The sequence below is a fragment of the Mobula birostris genome, chromosome 9, assembly GCF_030028105.1.
Source record: "Mobula birostris isolate sMobBir1 chromosome 9, sMobBir1.hap1, whole genome shotgun sequence".
Classification (NCBI taxonomy): domain Eukaryota; kingdom Metazoa; phylum Chordata; class Chondrichthyes; order Myliobatiformes; family Myliobatidae; genus Mobula; species Mobula birostris.
The window spans coordinates 154101628-154114175 of record NC_092378.1 but is presented as its reverse complement, the minus strand read 5'-3'; the positions used below and the strand labels follow the sequence as shown (position 1 = coordinate 154114175).

The 12548-nt window shown below is 43.4% G+C and overlaps 1 protein-coding gene across 1 annotated transcript in view; it reads left to right on the top strand.

Moving 5' to 3' along the window:
* Positions 1-7659, top strand: part of atp6v0cb (ATPase H+ transporting V0 subunit cb) — a 28403-nt gene extending 20744 nt beyond the window's left edge. Inside the window, exon 3 of the mRNA XM_072269216.1 lies at positions 6886-7659. Coding sequence (XP_072125317.1) covers positions 6886-7090 — 205 coding nt within the window. The 3' untranslated portion in view covers positions 7091-7659. The remainder of the gene's footprint in view (positions 1-6885) is intronic.
* Positions 7660-12548: the final 4889 nt, after the last annotated feature.

Genomic DNA, 12548 nt, shown 5'->3' with positions numbered 1-12548 from the left:
AGGTTAACCTTTAGGGTATCTTGCATAAGGACTCCCAAATCCCTGTGCATTTTGAATTCTCTCCCCATCTAAACAATAATCTGCCAGTTTTTCTTCCACCAAAGTGCATAACCATACACTTTCCAACATTGTATTTCATTTGCCACTTTGCCCATTCTCCTAAACTATCTAAGCCTCTCTGCAGGCTCTGTGTTTCCTCAACACTACCCACTCCTCCACTTATCTTTGTATCATCGGCAAACTTAGCCACAAATCTATTAATACCGTAGTCCAAATCATTGACATACATCGTAAAAAGCAGCAATCCTAATCATGGAGCAAGTTGGAAGGTCAGCACAACATTTTGGGGTGACGTGCTTGCACAGTTGCATTCTGTGGTAGGGAATTTAAAATACTAGAGTGTAGGTTTTGGGTGACAAATGTGAGACTGAGTGGCGTGCTTTCCCCACAGTGATCAGTATGGAATGAACTTCCAGAGGAGGTAATAGAAGTGAGGACACAAGATGGGTACATAGGAAGCCTGTATACAGGCAAAGGGATTGACTAGGTGGGCACCTTGGTTTGCAAAGTTGAGTTGGGCCAATGGGCCTGTTTCTGTGCTGTGAGTGTGTGGTAGCTAGTCACTTGAGTGTATCTGCTTTGCCAGTGCTTTATAGTTTAGTGACTAGTACTAACATCAATTGGACAGGTGTTAACCCCCAAGTCTTTAGCAGAGATGGGTTAAAAACCACTGGGCTGCAGTTGTTATGTCATATAGTTTGGTTTTGGCCTTGGTTTGTGTTTCCCTGTGACTTGGGCATCTGGACATTTTCCAAAAGAAATTTGTCGCAGCTTTCAGGCTCTAGCTAGATTACTGAAGTTGTTCTAAGTAGCAAGAAAAAGGTAATAATTGGGGGGGTGGGTGGGCAGGGGAGGAAAGGGCAGATGTACGGAATGGGTACTTTGCACCTGTCTTCACCGTGGAAGATGCTAGCTATGCCAGAGGTCGGAATGTTGGTGAGCAGAAGTGGGTGTCATTGCTATTACAAAGGGAGAAAGTGCTAGGCAAACTCAAAGGTCTTGAGGTGGGTAAGTCACCTGGGCCAGATGGACTACATCCCAGAGTCCTGAGAGGTTATTGAAGAGATAATGGATTCGTTGGTTATGATCTTTCAAGAATTACTTGATTCTGGCATGGTCCTGGAGTACTGGAAGATTGAAAATATCACTCCACTTTTTAAAGGGAGGGGAAGCAAAAGGAGGAATTGTAGGCCAATTAGCCTAACCTCAGTGGTTGGGAAAGTGTTGGAGTCTATAAGAGAATGAGGTTTCGAGGTACTAGGAGACAAGGGTAAAATAAATCGAAGTCAGCATGGTTTCTGTAAAGGGAAATCTTGCCTGACAAATCTGTTAGTTCTTTAAGGCAGTAATAAGCAGGGTTGGCAAAGAGGTAGTGGATGTCATTTACTTGGATTTTTGGAAGGCATTGGATAAGGTGCCACACATGAAGCTGCTCAATAAGATGAAATACTATCAGGAGAGATGCATGGATAGAGGAATGACTGACGGGCAGGAGGCAGTAAGTGGGAATAGAGGGGACTTCTCTGGTTGGCTGCCAGTGACTATTGGTATTGGGACTGCTACTTTTCAAACTGTCAATGATTTGGATAATGGACTTGATGACTTTGGCAAAGTTTGCAGATGATACAAATGGGTGGAGGGTAGGTAGTGCTGAGGAAGCAATGTGAATACAGCAGGACTTGGACAAATTGGAGGAATGGGCATAAAAGTGGCAGATGAAATGGTGTTGGGAAATGTGATAGTGCATTTTGGTAAAAGGAACAATAGTGCAGACTAAGTGGGGAAAAGGTTCAAACATCAGATGCAGAGGGACTTGGGAATCCTTGTGCAAGACTCCCATATAGGCTGAGTGTGGTAAAGAAGACAAATGCAATGTTGGCATTTATTTCAAAGAATAAAAATAGAAGCAAGGAAATAATGCTGAGCCTTTAAGATGTGTCAGGCCACACTTGGGAATATTGTCAAGCGTTTTGGATCCTATAGGATGTGTTCTCATTGGAGAGTCCAGAGGTGGCTCACTGGGGTGACTCCAGGAATTGAGGGGCTAACAAGGAGTGTTTGGCAGCTTTGGCCCTGTACTCACTTCATTTATTAGAATGCAGGGGGATCTCATTGAAACCTACCAAATGTTGAAGGGACTAGATGGGGGTATGTGGAGAGGATGTGGGGCTATCCAGAACTAGAGGGCACAGCTTCAAAATTGAGGGGTGACCTTTTAGAACAGAGGTAACGAAGATTTTTAGCCATAGTAAATCTGTGGAATGTTCTGCCGTAGACTCCGTCTATGTGTAGACTCTCACGCCAAGTCCATGTGAAGATTTAAGGTGGAAGTTGATAGTTTCCTGATGGTCAGAGCATCCAGGGATTTGACGAAGGCAATTGTATGGGGTTGAATGGGATCTGGGATCAGCCATGAATGAAAAGGCAGAGTGAACTTGATGGGCTGAATGGCCTAATTCTGCTCCTGTCTTGTGGTCTAAAACAAGTGGATTGTCAGATTTTTTCCCCAGGGTTGAAATGGTTAATATGAGGGGCATAACTAAGATGATTGATGTGCCCCCCCCTCCCCAATACTTTCCTCCAGAGGTAAGTTTGGTGTGTGGAATGTGCTGTCAGGAATGGTGGTAGAGGCATGCATCAGGGACATTTAAGACTCCTGGGTATGCACATGATAGAAAAATGAGTTGTGTGGGAGCAAAGAGTCAGATTGATCTTGCAGTAGGTTAAGGGGTTGGCTGAACAGTTCCATACACCTTTATGGCCAATTGATCAATCACTAAATTACAAAACAACTTGAATTGCTTCCTCTCTAGTTAAAAGATCCTTTGTTCACTGGTTGCCCCAGCAACCTGGAGACATTTATACAGTGGATTCTTGTTAGTTGGGCCTTTGGTTAATCGGGGCAGTTGCTTATTCATTCCTATTTATCCAGTTTGCTGATATGCTGTTATTTTGACAGTAAATGAGCAAAGTCAGCACAGACACCTAGTGTAGATAATGTACTGCCTTCATACAATGCTGTCAATTATTGCATCCTCTATCTTCATTTTTGTTGTAACTTTCAAGGTGATTGTCGATATCTTTAAATTCTTTGCGGTTCCTACCTAACTTGTAGTAAAGTGGTTTCATTTTTCAGTCCTGGCTGATTCTGACATCTCCAAGCTTGGATACTTGAAACTGCAGTAAGCAAACAATTCTGAAATGTCTTGCTGCTTGTATCTCTCCAACTATCAATGACCAAAAAAACACTGCTTTTTAAACACGTGCAAGTGACAGTATTTAAACTGTTCTAAGCACAGTGTAGTGTAATGGCCACACAAGTGGGCACATGTGATGCTAGTTGGGAACTGTTTGGCAATAGCCTCCTGCCCCTATTAAGCAGTATAGTGTCCAATAAACAAAGGTGATTCCAACTATTTTCTGTTTTTGTTCTTTGAGTTGTCCCAAATAAGCAGCTGCCTCAACTGAGGGCCCAATTAACTGGAATCCACTATATAAATATCCCTGGGATACTGGGGCAACCTTCAGTTGTCCCATCAAAATCCAATGATGACATCCACTCCTTTAACGGTGAGATCTCTGATGACTATACAGTCCTATCCTGGACCTACAAGCACTATTGCAGGTGGGACATGTCTATGTGGTAGTGGTGGCAACCGTGGCTGTGTTTCTCCTGGCTCTCTTCTGCTGTCTTCTGGTTGTTCTTTCCATCTCCAGAATACGAACTTCGTCCCTACACCAAGTGGTACGGTCAGCAGCAACCTCCTCCAGGTCCTCGGGTCTGATCTTGCACTTCCTTAAAGCATTCTTCATGTGATCCTCAAGGCACTTCTTTGGCCTTCCAGCTGAGTGTTGACCATGATGTAGCCGGCCGTATAACACCCTGCGGGATAGCCGACATGGGGGCATCCTTATCACATGCCCCAGCCACTGCAGCTGATGCTGGGTGATCATGGCCTCAATACTCCTGCAGTTGGTCTTTTAACTATATGGAGGAAGCAATTTTAAGTTTGTAATTGAGTGACTGGGTGAATGAGCCTAAAGGTGCATTTGCTCATTACAATGTGGAGCCAGTGTTTTGATGGCATTGCTTTTAGTGAAATGGCTGTTGGTATGGTACCTGGACAAGTTATTTGACTAGTCAGTGCTGCTGAGTTCCACGGTGGAAGGGGTGCCACACTGAAGTGTTTTGTGATTTGCCATTGTCCTGTGAAACGTTGCAGTGCTGCCTTCACGTGGGTGTGAGCACTCAGCTGTTGTACTGACACTTCTCATTGGATCTGAGCATTTTTGGGTTTATCATGTTTAAGTAACATGAAGGTCATGGCCTAAGAATTGGATATTGAGTGTGTGCCCTTGTGGGACAAATGAGATTGGGGACTCTTCTACTTTGTATTATTGGAGGAAAGAGTTAATAGTCATAGTCATACTTGATCCTGGGGGAAATTGGTTAATGAGCAATATACTAATGTTACTTGGCCATCTTGGAGTACAGAGCTTCATTACTAAGTGGATGTGCTGGTGCTATTTTCTTGTTTAAATGTTTGTGTTGAAGTTCTTCAGCCATCTTATTAACCTCTGGTGAAGTTTACTTTGAATTCACAGTACTGTAATTGAGTTAGTACCAGGCACAAGGGATAGATTTCCAGGAATGAAATAGCTAATGGAATGAGTCATTGTAGAATAAAGTGCAGGAAGATTTTTACAGCATAGCATGTTATAAAATTTGATGTGGATCCAGCATCTCCATGTCATTGGGGAGCTTGGAGTATTGGGTGTACAGAGGTGATTGGTATAGCTGCTTAGTGCTGAGCTGCAGGGGCTGACTCACCAACATGGTAAAGCCATGCTGCCTTGTATGTTCCCACAGCAGAGATTATTTCCTATGGCCAGGTTTGCCAGTCTAGGGAGAAAATTGGATCTAGTTCTTCAGCCTACATGGACTTGGTAATGGGCCTGTAGTCTGTACAAAGTATAGAACTGATCAGGCACACTTCTCACTGGCCTGGCAAGCCCATCTGTGCCTTGCCTGGTTTATGGGGGTGGTGGAGAGGAAGAGAATGATCATGACCATCACTCAGTGAAGCTTGCTACTATGAGAAATTACTTTTCTAATAGGAGAATGGGGGGGTCTCATTGTAAACCTATGAATATTGAAAAGTTTAGGTGGTGGATGCAGAGGGGATGTTTACTGTGGGTGGGTACTGAGGGGAGTATTTAGGACCAGAAGGCACAGACTCAATAGAAGGATGTTTCTGTAGAACAGATGGGAATTTCTTCACCCAGAGGTTGCTGGATCTGGAATTCATTGCTACAAGGCTGTGTAGGCAATGTCATTGGGTGTATTTAAAGCTGAAATTGATGGGTTCTTTATTAGTTGGGGTGTCAAGGATTGTGGGGAGAGGCAAAGAATGGGATTGAGGGACAATTCATTAGCTGTTGGAATGGCAAGTGAGACTTGATGGGCCATGGCCTAATCTGTTCTTGTCCCCTTGACTGACTGACCAGGAAAACTAACGTGCTCTAAAGTACCACTAAGCAGAATATCTTTGGTCCTCTGGCTCTAAATCTTGCTGGCTTTTACCAACATTTGATAAGAATAGGGGACTCCCGTATTCCTCATTCTGAATTGGTTGACTGAGGGAATCTAGTTTGGTATTGGGTATAGATGTTCTGAATATTTCCACATGCCCATCATCCAGGTACATAGGACCTTGTGCTGGTTAAGTGACAGCCTATGTTATAGAACTCAGTCCTTGCCTCTGAGTTTGTATGTGATCTCTGCTCTATGGTTTAGTTTGTGTAAGCATAAGATAAAATCTATAATTGGAGTTCTTGCAAGATCAATAGTTTGAATTCTGGGCTATTTTCCAGATGTGCTTGTTTCATTAAACTAGTAAATTCTCCACTGAATTAATTACACTTGCTGTCTGATGTGCTTAGTTGAATTTGCTGGAGTAAACATTCATATTCTCATTGCTGCATAGGACCAAGGTCTAATTCCACATCCTCTCATATCCACCATTTGAAAACATTTTGCACAATCCTTTAGAATTTGTTTTGAGTAGTTGTCTGTAGATTATTAACCTGCTTTAGTACAGCAGTAATTGATCTCCATGGCCTTAAACTTGCCCCATTCTTACATGGGCTTCATTCCAAATGTAAATGTGCAACATTCCCCACTGCAGTGAGATTTTTTTCTGCCTGTTTGGCCTATTGAAATTGAATAGGAAAGCTTTTAAATGCAAGTGGCAGGCCTCAGTGTCACACCACTTGGGTTAGTCTGAGGCAGCCTGAACCACATTAATGTGAGAAGGTGCTCAGTTACTGTATTGACAAATCATAAACAGGTTCTACAGAAGCTGGAATCCAGATTAACAATGCTGGAGGAAGTTGTGTCAGGTGGCATCTACCGAGGAGGACAAAGCTTTGATTTCAAGCTGAGGCCCTTCATTAAGACTGAAGTGAAGGGGGGAGAAGCTAAATAGGGTGAGGGCAGGGAGGGAGAAGTACAAGCTGGCAGGTGTTGGGTGAGACCAGTTTGTGAGGGAAGGTTCGTGGGTAGGGGAGGAGGATGAAGTGAGAAGCTGGATGGAGGGAAAAAGGCCTGAAGAAGGAATCTAAGAATTGAATGTACTGAAGGAGATCATCACCTGCCAGCTTGTTCTCCTTCCCCTTCTCCACCTTATTCTGGCTTCTGCCTCCTTCCTCTCCAGTCTTGAAGGGCCTCTGCCCAGAATATCAACTGAATATCAATTCCCCTCCATAGATGATGCCAGACTCCCAACCAGTGAAAGCTTTAACTGTGTTTTGTTTGTGTTCCAGGAGCTTCCTCCAGCTGGGTGCTGGCTTGAGCGTGGGTCTGAGTGGTCTTGCTGCTGGCTTTGCTATTGGCATAGTGGGTGATGCTGGAGTACGAGGGACGGCACAGCAGCCCAGGTTATTTGTTGGAATGATCCTCATCCTGATCTTTGCTGAAGTGTTGGGTCTGTACGGCCTGATTGTCGCTTTGATCCTCTCCACCAAATAAACCCCTGCAATATAAAATTCAGCTCCATTCTTATGGTCTTAACTCCAGAATGTGTACAGTTGTCTCAATTTGGTAGTCAAATCTCTTGTAAATGCACAATGTTAGTGACTTGTCTGTGTGTGTATTTAGATATTTGGTTTTAAGAGCTGGGTGTAGTGGCTCCTGAACGTGCGTGCAATTTCCAATTCATATTACTGTTGAGGAGCACTTGGATTCAATTAGAATTGTAAGTTTCATTTCACTGGATTTTTATTTAAGATTTAAAATATTCATCAATTATTATAATGAAGCAAGATTTCTGGAGTCCCCATGATATAGTAGATTGTTGCACTGTCAGTAATCGTGTTTGCTCAGATCTCCTTGGATGTAATAATTGGTAAAGATTGGATCTGATCATAGTCCTTTTGTGTGCTGGTATTGGAGTGAGTTCTACTTGTGTTTTTAACATCCTGACGCACATGTCAATGTTCCCAGTGGTAGAATGTATGCCTACTCATAAGGTGTGCACCCAAATTTGGGTTTCACATTTCTGATGTTTCCAAATAATAAAAAAAAAAAAATTTCCTCAACTATGTAGAAGTTGTCTGCCATTTTATTTAAAGTTGGTTTTGATTTGACAATGTAGAGTTGCAGATCCTTGGAATGTAGTGAGCTGGATTTGCCCACCTGTATTTTATTTGCTATTTACAATTGCATTTAAGCGGTTGTGTCATTGTCAGGCATGGAGGGGCCACTGCACAGGATTGGGGGTGGGAGAGGGGTGGCTGGGAAAGCCATAGGAAGTTGTAAACTCATCCAGCTCCATGGGCACTGGCCTCCCCACCACTGAGGGCATTGTTAAAAAGTATCCTTCATCCATCCATCCATCCATTAAGGAACCCAACTCCCAGGACATACCCTCAGAATTGAAGTTGTGAACTGAGTCAGTTCCATCATGGGCACTAGCCTCCCTAGTGCCAAGGAGATCTTCAAAGGAGCAATGCCTCAAGGAAACATCCATCACTAAGAACCTCCATCACCCAGGACATGCCCTCTTCTCATTGTAACCATCGAGGAGGAGGTACAGGAACCTGAAGACACACACTCAGCGATTCAGGAACAGCTTCAGAATCAGTTTATCACCAACATGTCCTTCTGCCTCAGATTTCTGAATGTATATTGTATCTACCAGCATTACCTCATTACCTCATTACTTTGCACTACTTAATATTTCTATATATACCTGCTGTAATTCATAGATTTTATGTATTGTACTGCTGCAGCAAAAACAACAAATTTCAGGACATCTGCCAGTGTTACTAAACCTGATTTTGATTCTGAATGGGTTCGTGTTGCAGTACCAAAAGGACAATCATCACATCAGAACCTTTCGCCACAATCGTTCACCACTTCTTGGCGAGGTGGGATATCCAGATCACCTTTTCTGTCTTCCCTGGTTTGTGGTAATCACACCCAGTCTCCCAATTTAGGCTTTTTTTTAAAATCCAGTATCCAGAAGTGGCTCATGATTTGGGTGTATTTCTAACAACTACATTGAAACAGTGTTTTGTCAATGACCGCCTCAGTCTGAGCATGCGTGGGGAGCACCCTTTGAGTGGTGCCACAGTGCCTGCATAGCGTGCCCATAACTTACTAAATCTAACCACTACATCTTAGGAATGTGTGAGGAAACCAGAGCATCCTGAGGAAACCCATGCAGTCATGAGGAGAATGTATAAACTCCTTATAGATAATGGAAAATCCCTGCCACTGATGAATTCCTTTGCAAAATCTCCTCTTAGAGTAACCCTCAGCTGCTGCTATCACCTAAAATGCAGCATTACTCAGCATTTTAACTTTACACTCATCCAGTTACATCCCCACTGCTGGAACCCAGCTCATCCTTGTAATGTTGTTTGGTTGGGTCTGGGAAGAGCTTTATTGCATAGGTGTAGGCAATGTTGCTTCAGTCACCAGTTAACTTAATATCGAGAAAACTAGTTGTTCTGAGAACTCAAGATTCAAGTTTATTCATCATGTTTACTCAAAGATCTTAAGGTGGGACAGATGGACTACATCGGAGTCCTGAAAGAGGTTGCTGAAGAAATAACAGATGCACTGGTCATGATCATGATCAAGGATCACCTGATTCTGGGATGGTCCCAGAGGACTGGAAGATTGCAAATGTCACTCCACTCTTTAAGAAGGGAGGAAGGCAAAAGAAAGAAAATTATAGGCCAGTTAGCCTGACCTCAGTGGTTGGGGAAAGTGTTGGTCTATTATTAAGGATGAGGTTTGGGGGTACTTGGAGACTAATGATAAAATATGAGTTAAAGTCGGCATGATTTCTGTGAAGGGAAATCTTGCCTGACAAATCTAAGTTCTTTGAGGAAGTAACAAGCAGGGTGGACAAAGGAGAGGCAGTGAATATTATTTAGATTTTCAGAAAGCATTTGATAAGATACCACATGAGGCTGCATAACAAGCTAAAATCCTATGGTGTTACAGGAAAGGTACTGGCATAGACAGAGGAATGGCTGACAGGCAGGAGGCAGCAAGTGGAAATAAAGGGGGGGGGCCTTTTCTGGTTGGCTGCCAGTGACTAGTGGTGTTCCTCGGGTCAGTATTGGGACCACTAGTTTTCACATTGTCAGTGATTTAGATAATGGAATTGATGGCTTTGTGATAGTTTCCAGATGATATGAAGATTGGTGCAGGGGTAGGTAGTGCTGAGGAAGCAATGTGATTACAGCAGGACATAGACAAACTGGAAGAACGGGCAAAACAGTGGCAAATGGAATAGAGTGTTGGGAAATGTATGATAATGCATTTTAGTAAAAGGAACAATAGTGCAGATTATTATCTAAATGGGGAGAAGGTTCAAACATCACAGGTGCAAATGGACTTGGGAGTCTCATGTAAGATTCCCAGAAGGTTAATTTACAGGTTGAGTCTGTGGTAAAGAAGGCAAATGCAATGTTGACATTTATTTCAAGGGGAATAGAGTATAAAAGCAAGGAGATAACGCTGAGGCTTTATAAGAAACTAGTCAGGCTGCACTTGGAGTATAGTCAACAGTTTTGAGCCCCATATCTCAGAAGGGATGTGTTATTGGAGAGAGTTCAGGGGAGATTCATGAGGATGATTCTGGGAATGAAGGGGTTAACATATGAGGAGTGTTTGGCAGCTTTGGGCTTGTACTCACTGAAATTTAGAAGAATGCAGGAGGGTCTCATTGAAACCTACTGAATGTTGAAAGGACTAGATAGGGTGGATGTGGGGAGGATGCTTCCTATGGTGGGAGTATCTAGAACTAGAGGGTACAGCCTCAAAATTGAGGGGCAACTTTTTGGAAAGATGGTAAAGAGGAGTTTTTTCAGGCAGAGAGTAGTGAATCTGTGGAATGCCCTGCCACAGACTGTAGTGGAGGCCAAGTCGGTGGGTATATTTAAGGTGTAAGTTGATAGTTTCCTGATCGGTCAGGGCATCAAAGGATACGGCGAGAGGGCAGGTGTAGGGGGTTGAGTGGGATCTGGAATCAACCATGATGGAATGGTGGAGCAAACTTGATGGGCTGAATGGCCTAATTCTGCTCCTATGTCTCTTTGTATATTGAGATGCACAGTGTAACATGTCATTTGTGTTAACAACCACCACACACAGGGATGTGCCAGGGGTGGGGCAGCTCGCAAGTGTTACCACACATTCTGGCTAACAGAGCATGTCCACAATACCGATCAGAACACAACCCCATTACATACATAAACTCTGTTCCTATTGAATACAGTAGTTATATTCTCATTAACAAGTTCTTGTTACAAGCTACATTTCTAGCTGGTGGGGGAATTGGTGTCTCAAGAAAATTCATACTCTTGTTACCTATCATTTAAGAAAATACTATTTACAATCTCTAATTACCAAGATGTGTGTCAGGTTATTTTGGTTTGCAGGTAAACGCGGGGCGTTCCGGAGTTTGGAGTTCAGTTCCAGTGATGTCTGTCTCTGCCCTCCCCGTGGAACGTGTGGATTTTCCCTGGATGCTCCAGTTTCCTCCCACATTCCAAAGCAGCACCGGTTAGTAGGTTTAATTGGGTTTGTCAGAGGTTGCAGAGTGGCGTGGCTCGAAGGGCCGCAGTGGTTTGGGCCACGCTGTATCGATAAATAATAACACAACAGTTCAGCTTCTATAACATCCCATTCTGCCGTGCTTCAAACACCTGAGTAAAGCCTTTCGTTACCTCTGGACTTGGTCATTTGTGTGTGACAGCTGTACTATGGCAGCAATGTTGTCAGCCCATTGTAACGTCCTTGGTTTGGTACCTCTGTGTTAACTATTGCACACCTGGTTTCCTCTGGGTGCGCCAGTTTCCCCTCTCAGTCCAAAAACCTACCAATCAGTAGGTTAATTGGTCATTGTAAGTGTTCCTGTGATCAGGCTAGAGCCTGTTCCACATTGCATCTTAACAAATAAGTAAATAGCGTCCAATTTCTGCAGATATACCGTGGATATGCAGGGGCCACAGCACAGTGGAAAAGGCAGCAGGAAGTTGTAAACTCAGCCAGCACTAGCCCCCAGCCTCGAGGACACCTTCAAAAGACAGTCCCTAAAAACGTCATCCATCATTAAGGATCCCCACACCCAGGACATGCCCTCTTCTCACTGTTACCAGTGGGAAGGAGGTACAGAAGCCTGAAGCCACACACTCAGTGATTCAGGAACAGCTTCTGCCCCTCTAATGAACAATACCACACTATTTTCCCCCTCTTTTTGAACGACTTATTTAATTTGATTTCTTTGTATATACATACTGTAATTTATAGTTCTTTTGATTATAAATTGCAATGTACTGCTCCCACAAAACACCAAATTTTGCCGCATATGCTAGTGTGATTAAACCTGACGCTGGTTCTGATTGTGGCACTTCTTTGTGATTGATCAGCTGAACTTTTAGTTGCTCAGACCTTCAGGATCCTCCCAGCCCTGACTTTGAGGAACATTATTGACTGTGTGTTGTGACCCTGCCTGGTATCCAAAATGAGAATCCCTTGTTTTAGCTGAGCACTGAGTGGTTTGCCTTTTTGAGCTCTTCATTGAGTGTTGTTTCAGCAACTGGTCAGAGCAAGCAGGAATGAGGTATAAAGATTAAAAATTAAGCACAAGTGTGTTGAAACACACCGTGAAATGGATTATTTGTGTCAATGACTAACTCAGTCTGAGCATCTGCTGGGAGATGCCCATAGGTCTTGCCAACTCAAACCAATACATCTTTAGAATGTGGGGGAAACGAGAACATCAGGAAACCCACGCGGTCTTATAGGCAGCAGCAAATCCTGGTCACTGAGGGATTCCTTTGCAAAATCTTCCCTTACAGTAACTCTCAGCTGCTGCTGTCACCTAAACTGTCGGACTATTCAGCCAGATTTAACTTTATACTTATCCAATTACATCATCCCCACTGCTCTTTGAAAATAATCCCGA